Consider the following 20,588-nt stretch of genomic DNA (forward strand, 5'->3'; position numbering starts at 1 on the left):
TAATTCTACACACTTCTCCAATTCTTCCCAGAGCCTATTCATAGAACCAGATTGCCATCCAGTGGCCATCAGTAGAACGGTTTTCTAGTTCGTCCTGAAGTAATCTGTGTAGAATGGATCAGAGGGTGACAAAACCATTCATATTGAGCCTGAAGACGTCAAACAAATCAGAGAGTGAAACGTTGGAGCTCCATTTTGGCCAGAGTGAGCTGAAGCGCTGCTCTTGACTGTCAGGCATCTCTTTATGCGTGTGGGGATAGTTAGATGTTTGGAGGGTTGAATAGTTGCATTGTGTGCCACTCAGAACAGGGTGAACGTTAAGCTGCGTTTGAGAGGCTGCCAGGCAGCTGTCAGCTTTAGCGCTAACTCTCTCTCTCTCTCTGTCTCTCTCTCTCTCTCTCTCTCTCTGTCTCTCTCTCTCTGTCTCTCTGTCTCTCTCTCTCTCTCTCTGTCTCTCTCTCTGTCTCTCTGTCTCTCTCTCTCTCTCTGTCTCTCTCTCTCTCTCTCTCTGTCTCTCCTTCACTCCCTATATATATCCCCCAGTAAACAACTGGAACAAATCCTGTTTTATTGAAGTTTTGCATTGTGCCAGTACTGTGGGTGAGCTGTGTTGATTTGCTGGTTTTCAAACCATAAGTACTTCTAATGTTTCTTCAGGTTTATTGCACTGAAATATAGTAATTTAGTTACATACAGTTTTACATCCTCTGATTTTACAACCATGATACTACTTTTTTGCATTGTGGCTCTGGTCCAATCCTTTTGAGCTACCTTGTTTTCTACTGCATGCATAGGCAGCATCCCAGCATCCCAACCAATTTGAAACCTCATTAGTGAAAGATTTGGAAGTTCTACACAGGCAGAATCATTAGTAGAGTTAGCGTGTTGACAACTTTACAGTTAAATATTCTGTTTTAAATGTACTGTTGGATTAATTTTAACAGTAATTTTTGTATTTAGTGAATTTTGTTGCTGTAATTTACCATTATTTTATCTCTGTGTGAGAAGAAAGCAAAGTGAAAAGCATTGACACACATACAGTAGAAGTCCAAAAATGCTGATTATGAATGTTATGTTTGTTTCATCCAAAACAGAAACGTGTAGTATAGTATTATCAGTTTTATGTGTGTTTTTATGCATATTAAAGTATCTCACGGTTAGCTTAGTAACATTCTAATGTCATTTTAGGGAGACAATACATCCTGCCTGGGATTTTTACATTTTTATTAAATCTTCAGGTTTTGGCTTTTTCCTATTCTTTTCGTACTTGCTGTAGGCAATGACTGAAAAGTAGTTTGACCAACAGTGTGCAGGCATGGCAAATAAACGACCAATCGTGGCATGTGAGAAGGTGGGATCAACAGAGAACAGTCAAAGCAATGCAAACGTACATATAATGTATGAGAACTGTTGAGAGCACGTCAGTAGAAAAACAAAGCCAAAACCCAGACATTTTAGGCAGTTTAGAAATTCCAGCCAGGACATTTCCAGGAAAAAGAGGACATATGGTGACAGGTGACCCTATAGTAATACCGTATTGGTTCAAGTCACTACAAATCTTTTTCTCTGAATACCTGTACTATCTTTTCATGTATACACACATCCAAATGAAGCATATTATTTAAAAAGAGAACAAAGGACAGGACTTGGTTCTATCCATCAGCTGTTGAAGGCAGATGTGAATGTGATCTTGCAGGTGTTTGTAAGAAAGACCGACTGAATGTCTGACATGCATGACCAGAGGGAAATCTGTCATTTAGCTAACTGGATAATGTTGTGACATTTAAAGTGGACCTATTATGCAAAAATCACTTTTATAAGGTGTTTGAACACAGTTGTGTGGCTGCAGTGTGTGAAAACAACCAGCCTATAATGTTAAAAATTCACCAACTCATTTTTTATAAAACCAATAAATCATAAACAGTCTCTCAAAACGAGCTGTTTCAGATTCTCCCTCTGTTCACGTCACTGAGGGGAAAAAGTCCTGCCCATTTATGACAATGTCAGCACCAAAGAGGCTTTACAAGTGTTGTGTTTTAGGATGCACTAATGAACATAGGCGTCGCCATAATCTCCCCTCATCTGAGCCGAGGACACTGTGGTTAAATTAAATTTTTGAAGGAAATATCCCGGAAAAAATCTGTAACGTCCCCTATATGTTTAGGAATTAATACCAACGCTTTGTGCGCGAATATGAGCTGAGTAAGTAAGTATCACGCGTTTGTTTTCCAAATTGCCTTTCTTAAAGAGCTTCTTGGCCCTCTGTAAGGCATATTGCTCAAGCTATCACCGTCTCTGCCTGTTTTCACTGATGCTGCCTTCAAGTGCTATCAGAATTATTGTGAATAGGAATGTGGTAGTTAAAAGTTGCATATGAAAGCAATGTGAGTCAATCGCTTGAACTTATCGACCTCATAATTAGAAGTGGGACTTATAAAGTTTATGATAGCATGAGACCAGCTATGTTGTTATTTTTATCCCGCCGTGCTCCCCGTCTGTGTAATTCATAAACGTGAATTTATTATAAAGTAAAAAAAGTAAAGTCGTGACGTATTGTCAAGTATGGTGACCCATACTCGAAATTGGTGCTCTGCCTTTAACCCATCCAAGTGCACACACACACAGCAGTGAGTAGTGAACAAATCCACACACACACACACACCGTGAACACACACCCGGAGCAGTGGGCAGCCATGCTGCGGCGCCCGGGGAGCAGTTGGGGGTTCGGTGCCTTGCTCAAGGGCACCTCAGTCGTGGTATTGAGGGTGGAGAGAGCGCTGGACGTTCCCTCCCCCCACCTACAATTCCTGCCGGCCGGGGGCTCGAACTCGCAACCTTTCGATTACGAGTCCGACTCTCTAACCATTAGGCCACGACTTCCCCCCTTATGCACAGTATAATCAAATGACTGACCTTGAAACAGAGTAGTTTTCTGTAAAGATAAAAGGCTTGTATTAATAGTGGAATGTTTATAAGGTTAGCACTGCTAATGCAGAGCTGGAGCTCTTGAAACGCTGCCCTCTTCTCCGGGAGCAACAGCTCACTCGCATTTAAAGCAACACACTCAAAACAGTGCGTTTTGGCTGGGTGTGTGTCACTCGTCCTTAAGAGTGAAGCTGTGGGCTTTTTGATCACCCCCTGGTGGCTGGCTGCAGTACACGTCATAAACCCCGCCCTCTCCATGTAAACGAATGGGACTGGAGTCAAAATAAAAAAAGAAATTACACTTCCAATAAATTTTCCGAAATATGGTTTTGGTCATTTAAGGTAGTTGTTATCACACTGATATATGTTCAATTCTTCGTTTTTGTGATAAATTTGATTTTAGTTAGTAATTTGATGCTTTAAAAACGGGCCGTGTCGTTATGGTTGATTGGGTCTGCGGGAGTTTGACCCAATCAACCATAACGATTGGGTCAAACTCCCGCAGACTCTGGCTCCAAATGACGTCATTTACTCAAGATGGCATCGACCATACTGATGTATTCGCTTAGTAGAAGGAAGCGGAGACGCGTTGTCCATCTTTTTTTACAGTCTATGGTTTTGGCTCACACCCTAAAAGTGGCAATTTTAACAAGCTGTAAAAATTTATCTGTGGGATATATTGAGCTAAAACTTCACATATACGCTCTGGGGACATCAGAGACTTAAAATTACAAGGTCAAATTTATTTTTAATGAAACTTGCAAAGATGAATAAGATCAATAACATTCATATAAAACATTGACAATTAGAACAAACAAATAGTAACCCCTAACCTAAACTCTAAACTTTACCTTAATATAGCATTGGTAACACATTGTTTATTACGGTTGATTCAGTCCACTGATCGATGGATCCATCCATGATTTTTCGGAAGTCTGAATGTTTCTTGACAGGTGATTGCATGATCGAGTTGACCAACGAATTTGGTTGTGCTGCGAGGTTTGGGTAACTTGTCACATATATATTGAGTCTTGCTTTTTATACACATAAGGAGACCTATTTGTGGTTTGATATTCCATTTCAGCAAAGATGCTGCATTAAAGACATAGTTCACCAAAAAAATGAAAATTGTCATCATGCCATTCCAAATTTTGTTCATATTCAAAACACAAAATAAGATATTTCGGATGACATCCGAGAGCTTTCTGACCCTGCATAGACACCAATGCAACTGACACGTTCAAGGCCCAGAAAGGTAGTAAAGACATTGTTAAAATAGTCCTTGTGACATCAGTGGTTCAACCGTAATGTTATGAAGCTATGAGAATACTTTTTGTGCACAAAGAAAACACAAATAATGACGCCATGATTTGTGATGATTACAACAACGCATGCATGTGATGCTGCTGACACAGGAGCCGGCGTTCAGACGTAGTCGGCAAGAGCATGTTGTCTAGTGATCCTTAATCTGTTCAGATTTTAAAAGTCATGTAGTGCATTCCAGCCTTGCTAACTATGAAGTTTAGATCAAATGCTTCATCATATAGTGAATTTGGAGCCTCACAGATAATGTTCTATATTAGTGTTGGTAGTTTAGTCCTTTAAGATATGTCTTGTAATCTGAAGGCTGTCAGTTCAGTTTGAATGCTAAACATGTTTTTTTGTGCGTGTGTGGTTCATGAACTAAAGCAGTGCTGTTATCATCATTGTGCCTGAAGCAAGTCACTTCTCCTCAGGTTGCTCCAGGGTGACTGAACCTTCCAGACACCTCGATAAGGTGGTGTCTGCTAAAACACTTAACTGTATTGGACATAACAAGATCTTATTTGACTATAATTCAACATTTCAGAGAGGAGCAAATTCAGAGCACATATCAGAACTAAATCATCTGCTCTCCTTGTCAAAAATCGCACTACCCCAAAGGTGTGCTCACAGCACAGCTCAAATGTTCTCTGGGAAGAAAACATCTGCAGAAGGAGGGAAAGACGACATTTCGGAATTAATCTTAATTACAGAATTAATTAGCTATGTTTGCCTGCTGCTGGTAGACAGTTGAGGTAATTGCAAGTGTCTGGCAATAATGAATGTTGAGATGGGAAAGGTTAGCGTCTTGTATCCTGGTTTGACCGAGAGGCTGATCAAAGGCATGTGGGAATGTCTCACTCTTGCCGGCTTTTCATCAGTCAAAGGCCAGACATCAGTCGCATCAGTTCCAGATAGGGAGGGTGCCATGGCAACCCCTGGGATGCTGTGAGATGATGCTTCATTCTTTGCTCATATGTGTGTATGTCCATATCATCTGCGTTATTTCCAGTTATATAAGGGCTTTGTTTGTGTATGTGGGTGTGTGCCAATGTGTGATCTTGTATACCTCAAAATGTGCTGTAGAATCCTATTGGAAATTCTATCTATCCTAATAGGAATTTCCTTTTATTAAAAAGCTTATTTCCTAACAGTACTGTTAAATTTCCCAATAGGATAAAAACCCTTGTTGGATATCAAAAGGAATATAAAGGAAAATCTTTCAGCGGTTTTAAATCTGCAGCAGCTCCCAGAGCCATTTCCTTTGACTGTCCCATGGCGGGACCTTGTTGCAGTGTCTTGTGTTCCAATACCAGTAGGGTTCTGATAAAGATTGCACAATATCCAATAAGACTATAAGAATCAAACAATGAGGATTGTAAAATCTTGTAGGAATTGCCATTTTATCCCGTAGGATTTTGTTTCATTCTTACAGGATTCTTACTTGATTCCGTTGAAATTGGTTCCAAATTATGATAGCAATTCCAGTTGGAATGCTGTGTGCATTCCTTTACAATTGTGAGAGACATTCCCATTTTTTTATGTGAATATGATATAGTCTATATAAGCTATGTCTGTGTACTTTTTTCTACTTTTATCCATATATGTCCAGTATTTCATTTCATTTCTTACCATGATAATCAACTATAGATTCCACAAAAATTCAACACAAAATACCTAATATTGCAAATTACAACAGGATTTATATTGCAAATTATTCAAATTAGTTACATATAAAACATTATTGTGAAATATTAATATAATTTAAAATTACTTAACTGTTAAAAATTAACTATAACGGTTTATTTTATTTAAATAAAAAAACGCCCACCACAATTACCTAATTCATATTGTATTGTATGTATAATATTCATTTTTGTATGAATATGTCCAGCCTTGATTTCTTGTTTATATAACGTAATCAGCTAGATTGCATGTTTACTTTTTTACTTTTATTTACTTATTCTTAAATATAAAATTGATATATACATGGTAAAAGAAGTAATATAATTACTGAAATATTACAATTTAAAATAATTAACTGTTAAAAATTAACTGTTAATTTGTATTAAATTTGAACGTGTAATTTATTCCAAAGGGTAAAAGCTAAATGTATTTTATCTAAGTTTTTGTGGGTGTATGTGTGCAAGTTTATTATTATTGTTTAACAATTAAAAATATATTATTTAAGATATCAATATACACTAAACAAAACTGATGCTAAATAGCACTAGAAGTGATTTGTTTGCTTGTAATCATAGGGGAACCACTTTAAGTGCTATTTAGCATCGATATCTTTAAAGGTGTTAAACAGCACCTTTGTCAAATGGTGCTATGTATTACCAGAAGAGGAACCCCATTTTTTATTTGTGTGCAACTTGTATTTATTATGGTTCTTGTAGTATTTTTTTTTTCTCAGTGGTTCTTCTCTAGGTTGATTGTTGTGTGTTTCCATATACATTTGCTTTGAAGAAACAATTGTTTCGGATACAATGTGTACCATATATGTGTACATCTCTAATGTATGAACAGTTGTGTGGGTCTGTCTGTGGCTATGACACTTGAGTGTGAATGGGCAGCACACACAAGCGCTTGTGCTGCTCCAGAATGACTCACAGTGACACCAGTGGTGGAGCACAGGATCAATTGGCACAAAAGAGACTTCATTTCATCAGACATCACTAGAAGAGCAACCTGTAGCCATGGAGACAAGACACTGGCTGGTGGCTGTCATGTCCTGTAGTGTTGGTTTCACGAGTGTATTTCATTGCATTTGAGCACTGCAAAAACATCACTTTCCTCACCCAAGCATGTACAGGCAGGTCTCTTCAATGGTGTCTTTATACAAACACACTCTCAAAATATTGTCGGTAGGTTAACTGTAATGAGTGATAAGTGCGAAACTGCGTGAGGTTTTATTGTTAGCTGCTTGTTGTGCTGTTTTTTTTAATTACACCAATTACAGAGAAGCCACTTTATTTCCAGGACGTTCTGAGCTTGACTATGAGTGGAAAAAGAGTGCAGAAAAACAACTATATGGAAACATAATAAAGAAAACAGGCCATTACTCTTTCCTGGTAGATCTTTAGTTCTGCTTCTAAACCTAGTGAGCTGCCTGCATAGGCAGTATTTAAGGCATCAAATGCGTGGTCAAGAAGTCTTATGGTAGAAAATACAACATTATGTTGCCATCTGTCATACTTTGTTGTACCCACTTTTGAAAGGTGCGTTCACATGGACTGCCATTCAGTTGTTGTAGTTGTGTGTTTTTAGTTGCTTGTATGTATTTCTACTTTTATCCAATTGCATTCAATGCATCTCACGGCTGCACATTAACATAAGCTTTGTTGAATTGTTAACAGTTGCTGTTGTTATCAGAAATTGCAGACTCATTGAAAATTATTTCTGGAATTTAAGTCATGGCAAATGCCTGTCACTTTAAACATGCCTTTATGGTGCAAATTAATCATTTTGCAGAGAAGATGATCCCAGAATGCACTGCAATGGTAAGTACGCTCTCAGAAAAGGTACAAAAGCTGTCACTGATTCATTACCTTTATAAAGGAACTAATAGGTACCATTTAGGAACAAATATGTACTCTTTACTCTTAATATTTACCTTTAAAGTACTGATGTGCATTTTTTTTTTAAGAGTAAACAAGTTCCAAAAGAGTACTGCCTCAGTGACAGCATTTGTACCTTTTTTTCTGAGAATGTAATAAGTTATAAATAATAGTACTTTAGTTTCATACAGTAGTTTTGTTGAAAAATTAAAAACATTTAGTAGAAAGAATTTTCACTCAGAAATTGGTAGTGTTTTACAAACAGTCACAAAGAAATGGCAAGTGAATTAAAGAAAAATGTAAATACTCCAATAACTGTAACTCCAATAACACTTATGATACACTTATTTGATCAAAAATAGTTCAAACGATAATATTTTGAAATGTTTCAGATGTTTTCAGGATTCTTTGATTTAATAGTAAAAGAAAATCTTCAAAATAAATCTTTTAAAATGTCTTCAGTGTGAGTTTTGATATTTAAAGGAACGCTCCACTTTTTTTGAAAACAGGCTTATTTTCCAACTCCGCAAAAGTTAAACAGTTGAGTTTTACCGTTTTTGAATCCATTCAGCCGATCTCCAGGTATGACGGTAGCACTTTTAGCTGAGCTTAGCATAGATAATTGAATCGAATTAGACCATTAGCATCTCGCTCAAAAATGACCAAAGATTTTTGTTTTCCTATTTAAATCTTGACTCTTCTGTAGTTACATCGTGTACTAAGACGGACGGAAAATGAAAAGTTGCAATTTTCTAGACCGATATGGCTAGAAACTATACTCTCATTCTGGCGTAGTAATTAAAAGATGGCGCTGCGCATGGCAGCCATTGTGCTTGGCTCTCCAGTTGTTTTAGTGTTTTTGTTAGTTTTTTCTGTTTTTTGTTTGTCAAACACGATCAGTTTCACCAGGGAAGAACTGATGAACATTCGGCAGAACACACCACAAAATCTCCAACCGGTTTTCAATTATTCGGATGTGTTGCTGAACATGGTAGTCGGCGGAGCTGCGGTGCTGTTTAGACGCTTCAGGACGTGCAGACAGAGGAAGCGAGACGGCGCGCTCGTGAAGCTCAGACAGCGTGGATTTCGGAACATCCATCTGGCTAATCTCCGCTCTCTACCCAACAAAACGAACGAACTCCTTCTGCTTTCCCGGTTAAACAAGGACTTTTCAAACTCTGCTGCTCTGTGTTTCACGGAAACCAGGCTGAATTACACCTTTCCATACAATGCCTTACATCTGCCTAATTTCCAGCGGAATCAACGGGGAATTCGCACGGCAGCGGGACATGCTTCTACATCAATTAAAGTTGGTGTACAGATGTAACAGTGTTAAAGATGTGCTGTTCAGATCTAGAAACGCTTTTCATCAACTGTAAACCTTTCTACTCGCCGCGAGAGATTTGCTCGTTCGTTCTCGTGAGTGTCTACATTCCACCGCAAGCGCACTTGAGCTCAGCTTTACAGAAACTCGCTGATCAGATCACAGACACAGAACAACAACCCGGACTCTGTTTTAATCATTCTTTGGGGACTTTAATAAAGCAAATCTCTCCCGTGAACTGCCAAAATACAGACAGCAAGTTACATGTCCCACCAGAGACAGTAATATACTGGATCACTGTTACACCGCAATAAAGGACGCATATCACTCTGTCCCACGGGCAGTTTTAGGACTCTCTGATCACTGTTTGGTTGATCTTATTCCGACCTACAGGCAGAAAATTAAATCAGCTAAACCTGTAATAAGGACTGTAAAGAGATGGACTGAGACACAGCTGGTTTTACATGCCTGTCTCGACCTTACTGATTGGAGTGTTTTTGAAGCTGCTGCAAACGATCTGAACGAGCTCACAGAGACTGTAACATCTTATGTCAGTTTCTGTGAGGATATGTGCATTCCTACCAGGACTCATCTAACTTATAACAACGGCAAACCATGGTTCACTGCAAAACTCAGACAGCTTCGTCAGGCCAAAGAAGATGCTTACAGGAATGGGGACAGAGTCTTGTATAAACAGGCCAAATACACACTGGAAAAGGAGATCAGAGTGGCAAAGAGGAATTATTCCGATAAGCTAAGGATCCAATTCTCTTCCAGTGACACGGCTTCAGTGTGGAAATGACTGAAAGACATCACCAATTACAAGACACCATCTCCAGCACTGTGGAGAATCAACAACTGGTCTGAATGAGTTCTACTGCAGGTTTGAAAAAACACCATTCACACCTCCTGCACCCTCTTCCCCACACCTGCACTGCAGATAAGAGAAGATGATGTGCGCCAGGTCTTCAAAAAGAACAAGAGAAGGAAGGCACCAGGCCCAGACGGTGTGACACCAGCCTGTCTGAAATCCTGTGCTGACCAGCTGGCCCCCATCTTCACACAGATCTTCAACAGATCACTGACAGGTTTACAGACAGGAGGTTAAGGAGCTGGCTGTCTGGTGCAGTCTTAACAACCTGGAGCTCAACACGTTCAAAACTGTGGAGATGATTGTGGACTTCAGGAGAAACCCCAATCACGACTGCATGTGCAAACATAGCTGGCAATAAAGGTAATTCTGATTGAAAGTACTCCCCAGCTAGGTAACTAGTTATGATGTAGCTGGGGACTACTTTCAGGCTCTGCGTAATATCATTGTGCCTGCTGCACCCATGGTACAACAGCAAAGTTCCTTGATTACTACGCCGGAATGAGAGTATAGTTCCTAGCCATATCGGTCTAGAAAATCGCAACTTTTCATAAAGTTGAGTGTTCCTTTAATGAGTCCTTGCTTTTATTTAAATTGCTGACATCAACCTTTAAATTGAATTGTGTATGTACATATTTACGTATGTATTTTTATGCTGCTTAGGTTTTGTAGACTCCTATGTTTTGGAACAGGGTTATCAAATATATTGCATCGTACAAAATGGAAAAAGGGACTAAAGTTACTTTGTTGATTCATTCTTTTGCCTAAATACATTTTTACAGTATAATAGTGTTTTTATTACCAAAAATCCTGAATTACAGTTGTTCCACAGGTGTTAATAAAATGTTTGTCTTTGATCTCAGAAAAATGTTTTGAGGAATATGCAGTGAGAGAAAGAGAGACTTCCTTCCCAAGCATGCAAACAGCTCATGGGAAATATATATATATGAGTGTGTATAGAGGATTAGATACTTTAATGACAGACATTACAGGCTCTTTCTGGCTTATCATCTGACCTCTTCTTGGTAGGAGAGTGTGTGTTCACTGCAGATTACTGGAGCTTTTGAAATGCTAGATCTGCCTTTATGTCCATCATTCCCTCCTCCTCACCTCCCCATACGTCCCTTTAACACATTTTCTGTAATCCATGGCACCTGACCCATGTGGAGTCTCAGTGAGACTGTTGACATTTCAGATCAGGATTAGAGCGCTGCTTTAAAGATTACCCAGGTTGATGTTTGTTTGCTTTGCTCCTGGTGAGACCGAAGTGGGTTAGATGTAAGCAGCCCGTTTCATCTAAGTGTACTCCGTCCAGCGGGTACGCTGGCATTCTCCAGGCCCGTCTGTGTGGGGCACAGTTCAAATGAAAGATTAAAGCATGCGGTAAAACCGTCAGATAAGGCTTTGCAAGCTTCTGTCCTGAATGTGGAGATCTATCGTGTTTGGTTCCATTAGCAATTCTGTAATGCTGAACCCTCTGCTGATAAATAGAGGCTTGAATCTTCTGTTCCACAGCAACAGAAATGATCTGTGTTGAACTCTGTAGTTATCGTTTGAACAAGCCTACACTAACTAAACAATTTAAAATGCAGTTTATTTCTGTGATGGCAAAGCTCAATTTTCAGCATCATTACTCAAGTCCTCAGTGTTACTTGATCCTTCAAAAATCATTCTAATATGCTGATTTGTTGAACATTTCTTATCAATGTTGAAAACATCTTAATATTTTTTTTAAATCCATGATGCACTTTTTCAGGATTCTTGGAATAGAAGTTTCAAAAGAACATAATTTATTTAAATTAGAAATCTTTTATAACATTATAAATGTCTTTGCTGTCACTTTTGATCAATTTAAAGCTTTCTTTCTGAATAAAAGTATTTCTTTCCAAAAAAAAAAAAATCTTACTGACCCCAAACTTTTGAAGGGTAGTGTAAATTGCAAGCAGAATTGTTCATTTCATTTGATTCCCATTGACTCTTTGTATACATAAAGATCTTGTTGAGAATATGCGTGATGCACGTGTAAATGGATATTTTCATAGGATTACAGTTAGTAGAGTTTACAGTTGTCATTAAAGTACTTTCAGACTCTGCAATTGGTTTAATTTATTTGAATTGGAACTCTGTAAACGAGCATTAATCACACTGTATCTTTCTTACTCTCTCTCTCGCTATCTCTCTCTCTCTCTCTCTCACACACACACACACACACACACCTCTCACGTCCCCCACATCTGGCTGCTCTCTAATGTATATCTGTGACCTAAATTTGGCCTTCGCAAGAACTCAAATAATAATCAAGGCCTTGGATGTTGTCAAATTTACAGGCCACTCTGTGTTGCATAGCAACAGGCAGTGCAGCGCTGAGTGAGAGAGAGAGGTGATGCTGTGTGAGTGATCTGAGCTCTGTGTGAAAGGCTGAAGTGTCACACAATTGATCTCTTTCTTTCTGTCATGCAGAGATGCCCTTGTCTGACCAGGTCAGCCGACATCCACAGGCTTTTATTTATTTATATGTATGAGACCTGGTCTGAAAAATAAATACATAAATATAAATATATACATTGCCCTCCATAAGTACTGGAACAGTGCTCTGTTGGCTGTGGAGTCAAGACCTTTAAACATTAAATCATATTTATGATTTAAAGATTATGATAAAGATGAATATGAGACAAAACTACCGAATGTCACATTTTATTATTAGCCGTTTCAACACACACATGTTTTACCAAATAAAAAGAACAGCACTTTTAGAGTTCATCCCACTCATTGATGTGAGCATAAGTATTGGGACAGTTGAACATAAGGCAGATATAAAAGATTAAAAGCTATTATTTAGTTGCAGATCCCTTGCGCACAATCACAGCAGTGAGTCTGTGACCCGTAGACATCACCAGACTCTTGGTCTCATCCTTTGAAATACTTTTCCCAGCCTTTAATGCAGCCAATTCCAATTGTTGCTTGCTTTGGGGAGTTTCTGCCTTTACTCTCCTCTCCAGCTGGTGAAATTCATGTTCAATCGGATTTAAATCTGGAGATTGACTTGGGCAATCTAAGACTTTCCATTTCTTTGCCCTTATAAACTCCTTGACTGAACTGGCAGGGTGTTTTGGGTCATTGTCCTGATGCAATATGAAGCACTTCCCAATTAATCTGGTGGCATTTTCTTGAATATTGGTAGACAAGATGGTTTTGTACCCTTCCAAATTTATTCTGCTACTGTCATCATACATTAAGTCATCAGTAAAGTTGAGAGGGCCTGTTCCAGAGGCAGCCATGCATGCCCATGCCATGACACCACCTCCACCATGCTTTACAGACGAGGCTGTATGCTTGGGATCATTTGCAGTTCCCTTTTTTTCTCCACATTTTTGCGTTCCCATCACTTAGATAAAGGTTCATCTTTGTCTCATCGGTCCATAAACACAGTTCCAAAACTCTTCTGGCTCACCTTTGTGCTTTTTTGCAAACTCTAATCTTGCCTTTCTATTTTTGGTGCTGGTCAGAGGTTTGCATCTTGCTGTGTAGCATCTGTAATTCTGTGTCAAAGTCTCCTGAGGACAGTAGATTGTCAGAGCATCACCCCAGCTTTCTGGAAGTTGTTGGCGATTTTACAGACACATCTTTTAGGGTTCATTTTCACAGCTTTTATGATGTGTCTATCATCAACTACTGTTGTTTTCTCAGCCGATCAGGTAGTTGTTGGTTGCTGGTGGTTTCCAAACTCTTGATTTCTCCATGCCCTTTGTTTTTGCTAGAGCTCTAATTGACTTCCTGCTTTCTTTTAGCATCCAAATTGCTTGCTTTTCTCTCAAAGCTCCCTCATTTTCATCCTGCTTTGTGTGTCATCATCGAATGCAGGATTCAGAATGCAGAAGTAATGGATATAACTGATACAACACATTCCCTGCTTTTAATATCTGAAGAATTAATGCAACAGGATACAGCTGATCACTTAGAAAGACCTGTGAGGCAACTGTTCCAATACTTATGCTCACATCAGATAGAGGGATGAAACTCTAAAAGTGCTGAACTTCTTAGCTGGTAAAACATCTGTGTGTTGAATCACCCAATAATAAAATGTGACATTCTGTAGTTTTGTCTCATATTCATCTTTTAATCATATTTGTAAATGTCTCGACTCCACAGCCAACAGAGCAATTTTGTCTTTACTGTTCCAGTACTTTTGGAGGGCACTGTATAAATAATTTTTCAAATTAAGATGTATGCATTCTAGTACGTTTATTAAGACAATCAGTTGCAGTTTTATCTTTCAGCTTTCTATGGCAATTCCCATAAGCATTTTTGTTGTTGTAAGCATTTTTCAGAACGTTATAATCAAATTTATCCATCAACAGCTCATGTGCAGTGAGAACCATCTCAAAATACTTGCAAGCCAATACTTCAGCAACTGAAGGCTTCACACTTGAAGTAGCACAGAAGTTTTCGACTGTACCAGATAAGCTCATTATAAGGATTTTTTAAACAAATTTTCATAGTCCAGTGGAGTATTGGCTGCTTAAAATGGGACTTTTACATAAATTACTACTTGTTAAATTTAAGGCGAGACACTGCAGGCGAATAGGGTAAAAAAAAAAAACTAATAGTTATCACCTTACTTACCTAGTTGATTGATTACATTGATAATTGCATAAATTTTTTGTATTGCAAACTTTCTAAAATGTTAGGTTTAAATATGCAAATGAGGCATTATTTAATGAAATGTGCGCTAATTTGCATACATTTCTAGAACAAAAATCTAAACACTGGATGAAGTTGGTTTCAAAATTCTTTTCTCATTTTATTGACAGAGTCAAAAGTTTTTACAGAGGGAATTTTGGGTATCTCATTTTGTCACTCCATAATTCTGAAAATACTTGGAACAGACAGAAAACAATGAATTTTCACAATTTTGGGGGGGAATAAAATGTTGTATATAATCAAGAAAATTATATATGAACAAATCCCTCTGTAAAAACCTTCAGGATATAGACAGGAATAAAGATGTAAAGTTTTGTGTGTGTAAGTGCTACTGAAGTGGAGATATATGGCTCAATGTAGGAGAGAAAACTCATTTTGAGAAAACGGCCTTTAAAAATATGTATTGTAATTAAAATCTATGGACACAAATAGATAGTGCTATAAAAGAAACACTTAACAGTGTCTTTTGGATGTTTTCTTTCCATTAGTCTGAAAAAATACTTTATGAAAAACCAAAAAGCCCAAAATCTCAAATTTGACAGGTGCATGAAAAAAGTTTTTTTTGCCTGCAGTGTCTCCCATATATATATATATATATATATATATATATATATATATATATATATATATATATATATATATATATATATATATATATATATATATATATATATATATAATTTAAAACAGAATATTTATTTTTAAAATATTTACAAATAGAAATACTATTTCTATTAATTTACAATAAAAAAAATTATCTACAAAAAATATTTAGTATTTATTACTTTTATATTGGGCCAATAAGTAACCTTCATCCTAGAATTGTGATTAGTGAGGTTTGCACAGGTAAGCCCCAATTACAGATCATTATTTCAGTTATATGATTATTTCAATATGCCATGGTTTTCCATCTTCTGCTTTAGTTCATTATGAAGAGTGTTTAACATTCAGAATCATGGTGGTGTTATCTACATCTTTTGACTCCCCATTTAACCCTTTAGTCCTAATTTTCTATAATTCACGAGGTCTGTTATGGCATATATTACAGCCACCAAGATATTAGTATTCACAGAAGAGCTTCATATATTTTAGAGGCAAAAGGAAGATGATTAGAAAATACATTATTCATCATCAGTTTAGTTTAATAGGATTATGAAATGTATTTTTATTTTTTTATATAGTTTTTGTCTTGTGTTTTTCAGACAGAACAGACTGAGACTGGAACAAAGCATTAATTGACCTGTTTTGCCGACTCTACGCAATGTTAGCGTATCATTACTGCTGATAACAACCTGCTTGGTTTTCACTGCATAATCAGATGATGGATTTAAACTTTCAGAGCCATGAGAATTACATATTACAACTTTTCCTTTAATATTTCCTCATGTTCTCCGTGTTAAATAATGCCTCACTTAGCAAAACAAACATAATTGCAATGGCATTACTGAACTACTTTAGCTAGTAATTTTTATTTTACAAAAATGTGCGGTAACTGTAAATGAGGAGGATTTGAGGTTGTTCTTATTACTTTCAGTTGGATTTTAATTAATTGGTGTAACTCATTTGAACTCATCAGGTTTTGTTTTTTTTAATTGTTGATGCTACAGACATGAATGGTGCATTCAGATTGTTTGTTGAATCAAAGCCTTGTTGATAATGTAAGTGAGAAGACTGAATGGTAAATCCTGCTTAACTGTTTTGGTTCTGGTTTCTAGCTTGTCCAAGCTAGATATTAGCTGATCATTGGTTGGTGGACCACCCACGATCTTCCAAAAACCACAATAAACCTGCTATAACCAGCTACTGTCCTTCAATACCATGAAAAAGGGACTCAGTCCACATCAAGTGACTAGCATATCATAGAGTCTTAGGGACAGACAGTAAACATCCACCTAGAAACACCCAAGCAAATATCCACAACCATCCTGCCTAGAATAAGGCCATAGTTACTAAATAGGGGCTGGATTCTCAAAATCTTTGTAAGAAGTTAAGAAATTTCTACATGTGCTGCTTGAAAAATATTTGAAGTTGTCAAATATAGACCAAGTTCTGGCATGAAACTCTAGATGGCGCAGTTTGATAGATCTAGCTCGCATGGCTCAGCTGATTGGTTCTCGCCTGTATCGGTAGCCAATGAGCTCGCTGCTCAACATTCAAGTACTTGGCAGTGTTTGCTGTAGCAGTGCACTTCAGAAACCCTCCACCTTCCCCAGCTTCACCTGGATAGATCTGCTACAGGATGATCATGTATGCTATGGGGGTTATTCATATATGTTATATTGGATTGGATTCAATTTATTGTCATTGCACATGTAGGTACAAGGCAACGAAATGCAATAAAGAAGAGAATACAGCACAACATGAGGAAAGAGAGGAGAAAAAAATAGTCCTCACACTACGCTCCTGAACGAGAGTGCAGTGTGAGAACAGACAAAAACCTCAGCATAGAGCACAGTCAACACAGGAACATAACTTGCATAGTAATCCAATTCAGACGAAAACAGCCATCCGGCCTGCAGCCATTACAGCGCGAACACAGACCCGTTATCAACTGACGGGATGAAGCGACGAAGGCGTGGGCATGGGGGTAGGGAGGTGAATATCTGTATGTGTGTATGTGTAAGTTCGTGTGCCTAGAGATCCGCCACGCTGGCACTCCAGACAAGTTGTCTCAGTCCGCAGATTGTATTGCCATGGAAACGACCTTGGCCGGAACCCAAACGCTCGACAATCACAAGGTGTTTGTTGAGGGGGGAGGGAAGAAAGAGCGTCTCTCTGCAGTATTCATCCGGGGAGTTAGATTCCAGAACAACCTTGCCAAGCTGTCTGTTGTTTTGGGAAGCCGAAAGAGATAAGATTGTTTGGTCTTTGGGCGAAAAGCTGCCTTTTAATTTCACAGCTTATTCTCATTGTCCATTCTGATCTCCTTGTCCATCAATTTTCCTTTCCAAAGCCGAGAGCTTATCCGTGATCGAATCCATATTGCGGTTAATAGTCTCTGTTTCAGAGTTGACCGCTGCCAACTGCTTCAATCATGACGGGCAGCCTTGTGAGGTTTTGGACAGCTTTTCCCGTCTCCTGAATTCTCCGATAACAGGGTAACACCTAATCCAAACAGCAGAAACCCAGTTATCATGGTTCCGAATAGGTAGATGTCTTCAATGTCCTCCACGGAAAGAGCCGCCAGACACACGACCCGCCACCTCTCCCATGCGTCCATCGTGTAGCCAGCTGCGAAAGTCCCAGCAGGACACTTGGGTTCTCCCGATCCCAAGATGATGTCAATTGCATTAAGAGACCAGTTGATCAGATCCATAATTTCGGTTTTGTAGAATATTGCGGAGAAAGTCTCTTCAGTGTCAGACAAGGACAAGACAGGAGAGAGCAAGCAGGGGTGATAAGGGCAGGGAGGGAAGAAAAATGTGACCGCCTTCGATGAGAGCCAAACGAGAGTATATGTGCAGCAGCAGTATTTCTTACATGCTCACAGCAGCATGTTGTGGATGTATTGGCAGTAGCAAGTCTCGGTACTTGCTCTGCTGCAGGCGCGTACCAGATCTATTCCGCCAAGACCAAACACATTAACATTGTCATGTATAATACCATGCAATCACTCATGACAGAATTTTTAAATTCTTTTAATGTTTCCTTAAGAACAAAATAACAGGCTTTGGTTATATGATTGATGCCAGACATGAAAAACTCTCGCATTACTGTGATAATCATTAGTAATATGTATTATATAGCTAGTGTTACAGTGTAACGCTTAGTATTTGAAACAACTGAATAAATTCATTAAACATCTTACCTTTGGGGGTTTTAAACAAGTTGATGAGAATTTCAGACAATGTCCTACACAAGTATCTGCTAAGATTCCTTCTGGTTATTGTTTCATCATTAAAGTTAATGTTCCCTTATTGCTCCGAAATTGCCAGCAAACACATACACACATCCATTCAAACAGGGCCTGATGATGACTGTGGCTCATTCATCGGGAGTTCTTTATGTTGCAGGTAATGAAAAGGACAAACACTGGCAAAATCAACATCATTGAATCAAAGAGTATGTAAATGAACAGTTCTGAGGATACAGACGAGCCACTGGCTTTTGTGTGCACGTTCCACTTCCTCTTTCATCCAACCATGAACAGTGATCTCACAAATACTCCCCACACAGACAAAAAAAAAAGACAAAAAACAGTCTGGTCCTCTGCCTCCCCCTGCTGAATTCTTAATAATGGTGTACATATTGCTGAAATTGCACCGTGCGCTTGTATATAAAACGTCTCCATAAAATTAATTTACCAAATAAGACGCTGCCATCAAAGAAACGTCCGGCTTATTCATCAAGGGACAATGTGTAAACTAATTTCCCAGAGGTTGCCACACCGGCTGTCTTTATGTCAGTTTTTCCGATACGCTCGTGTCATCCCGCCGCGCCGAAAATTAAACCGGTGACTGGCAGTTTTGACGGCTTTCATTGAGCCCACCTCATGCACTTTGCCTTTTCGTGTGTTTCGAGCATACGAATTGAAGGCGCTTATTATATTTGTGAATAGTCCATTATGTCCAGGCGAGCATTCAGGACCATGCTCAGGGGCCCGTTCTGTTTGTCACAGAGGGCCTGTTTTGATTGATGTGGCCGTGGTTTGTCACAGCTGGAGGGGAGGTGGTAGACTTGGGTGCTATAGAGAAAGCGATGCACCACACAGAGCTCTGCAATTAAGCTGTTTTCTTTCTTTTAATTAAAAACAAATTAGTCACTGCAACAAGAGGAGCTGTCTTCCCCTAATTGCCACCCAGCATTTCCAGACATGAACCTGTTGTTGAAATGGTCTGTCTTTTCTTACACTTTCCTTTTCTGTCTTGCAGGGTCGACTGGGGAGAACAGGAGAACCAGGGACTCCAGGACCACCGGTAAGAATTACAGTTTATAGTTTGAGAAGCACTGACAAGAAAATGACCAAATATTCAGTATTGAGGGAGGCCAAAAGTGAAAATGTAATTATTTGGCCGCTTTGAAAAGCTGAATGGCCTTTCCCAACCAATCATGAGCTTGTCATTGCAACAGGAGAAGAAAATTAAACTTAATTCAAAATATCTTCTCTGTAATCCAGCATTTTTCTTATTTTTCTTGCAGTTTTTCTTAAGTGAATTTGCAAAGACCCCACAAAGTATTTCTGTAGCCGCTTTTCCACTGAAATTACCTGGAACAATTTGACCCAGGAACTTTTTTCCTGCAGAGCTGATGCTGTCTGTGTTTCCATCGCAGTCTAAAGTACCGTGAAGATTAGTCAAAGCATACTTGATAACGGAAGTTATCAAGTACGGAAGTTTAAGGGAAGTCGTGGCCTAATGGTTAGAGAGTCGGACTCGTAATCCAAAGGTTGCGGGTTCGAGTCTCGGGCCGGCAGGGATTGTAGGTGGGGGGAGTGAATGTCCAGCGCTCTCTCCACCCTCAATACCACGACCCCTGAGCAAGGCACCGTACCCCCAACTGCTCCCCGGGCGCCGCAGCATAAATGGCTAGATGGCCAAAGTATTTCAAGTTTAGAAAAGTATTTGTTCCCAAATACTGTTTAAAACAGTTCATTTTAATTAAATGGAATTAGAAAATAAAAAAATATGAAATTGATGAAAAATACATGTATAATAGAATTGAATAGGTTTTGAAATGCAGCTCATTTGTACCATTTAATTTATATCACTTCTCAATTTCCTGCCCTTGCTATTCGTTTCAGATTCAGAAAGCATAATTGTTGTCATAAATCTGCTTCAAAAGCAAACAAAATTTCTCATTGTGCATAATGGACAGATACCTGCTGCTATATTCATCCCCCTCCAGATGAGTTTTCTTGGTTTATGCATTGGTTCAAGTGAAATCTCCATCACATGCGCTGTTT

The 20,588-nt window shown here is 38.6% G+C and overlaps 1 protein-coding gene across 1 annotated transcript in view; it reads left to right on the top strand.

The window, feature by feature from the left end:
* LOC306882572 (uncharacterized protein) overlaps window positions 1-20,588 on the top strand; it is a gene marked incomplete at its 3' end in the record, with an annotated part of 150,379 nt that overhangs the window by 69,153 nt on the left and 60,638 nt on the right. The window contains exon 15 of the mRNA XM_079437294.1: window positions 19,558-19,602. Within this exon, the coding sequence (XP_079293420.1) occupies window positions 19,558-19,602 (45 nt within the window). The remainder of the gene's footprint in view (window positions 1-19,557; window positions 19,603-20,588) is intronic.

This window comes from Barbus barbus (genome assembly GCF_936440315.1).
Source record: "Barbus barbus genome assembly, chromosome: 16".
NCBI classification, from domain to species: Eukaryota; Metazoa; Chordata; class Actinopteri; order Cypriniformes; family Cyprinidae; genus Barbus; species Barbus barbus.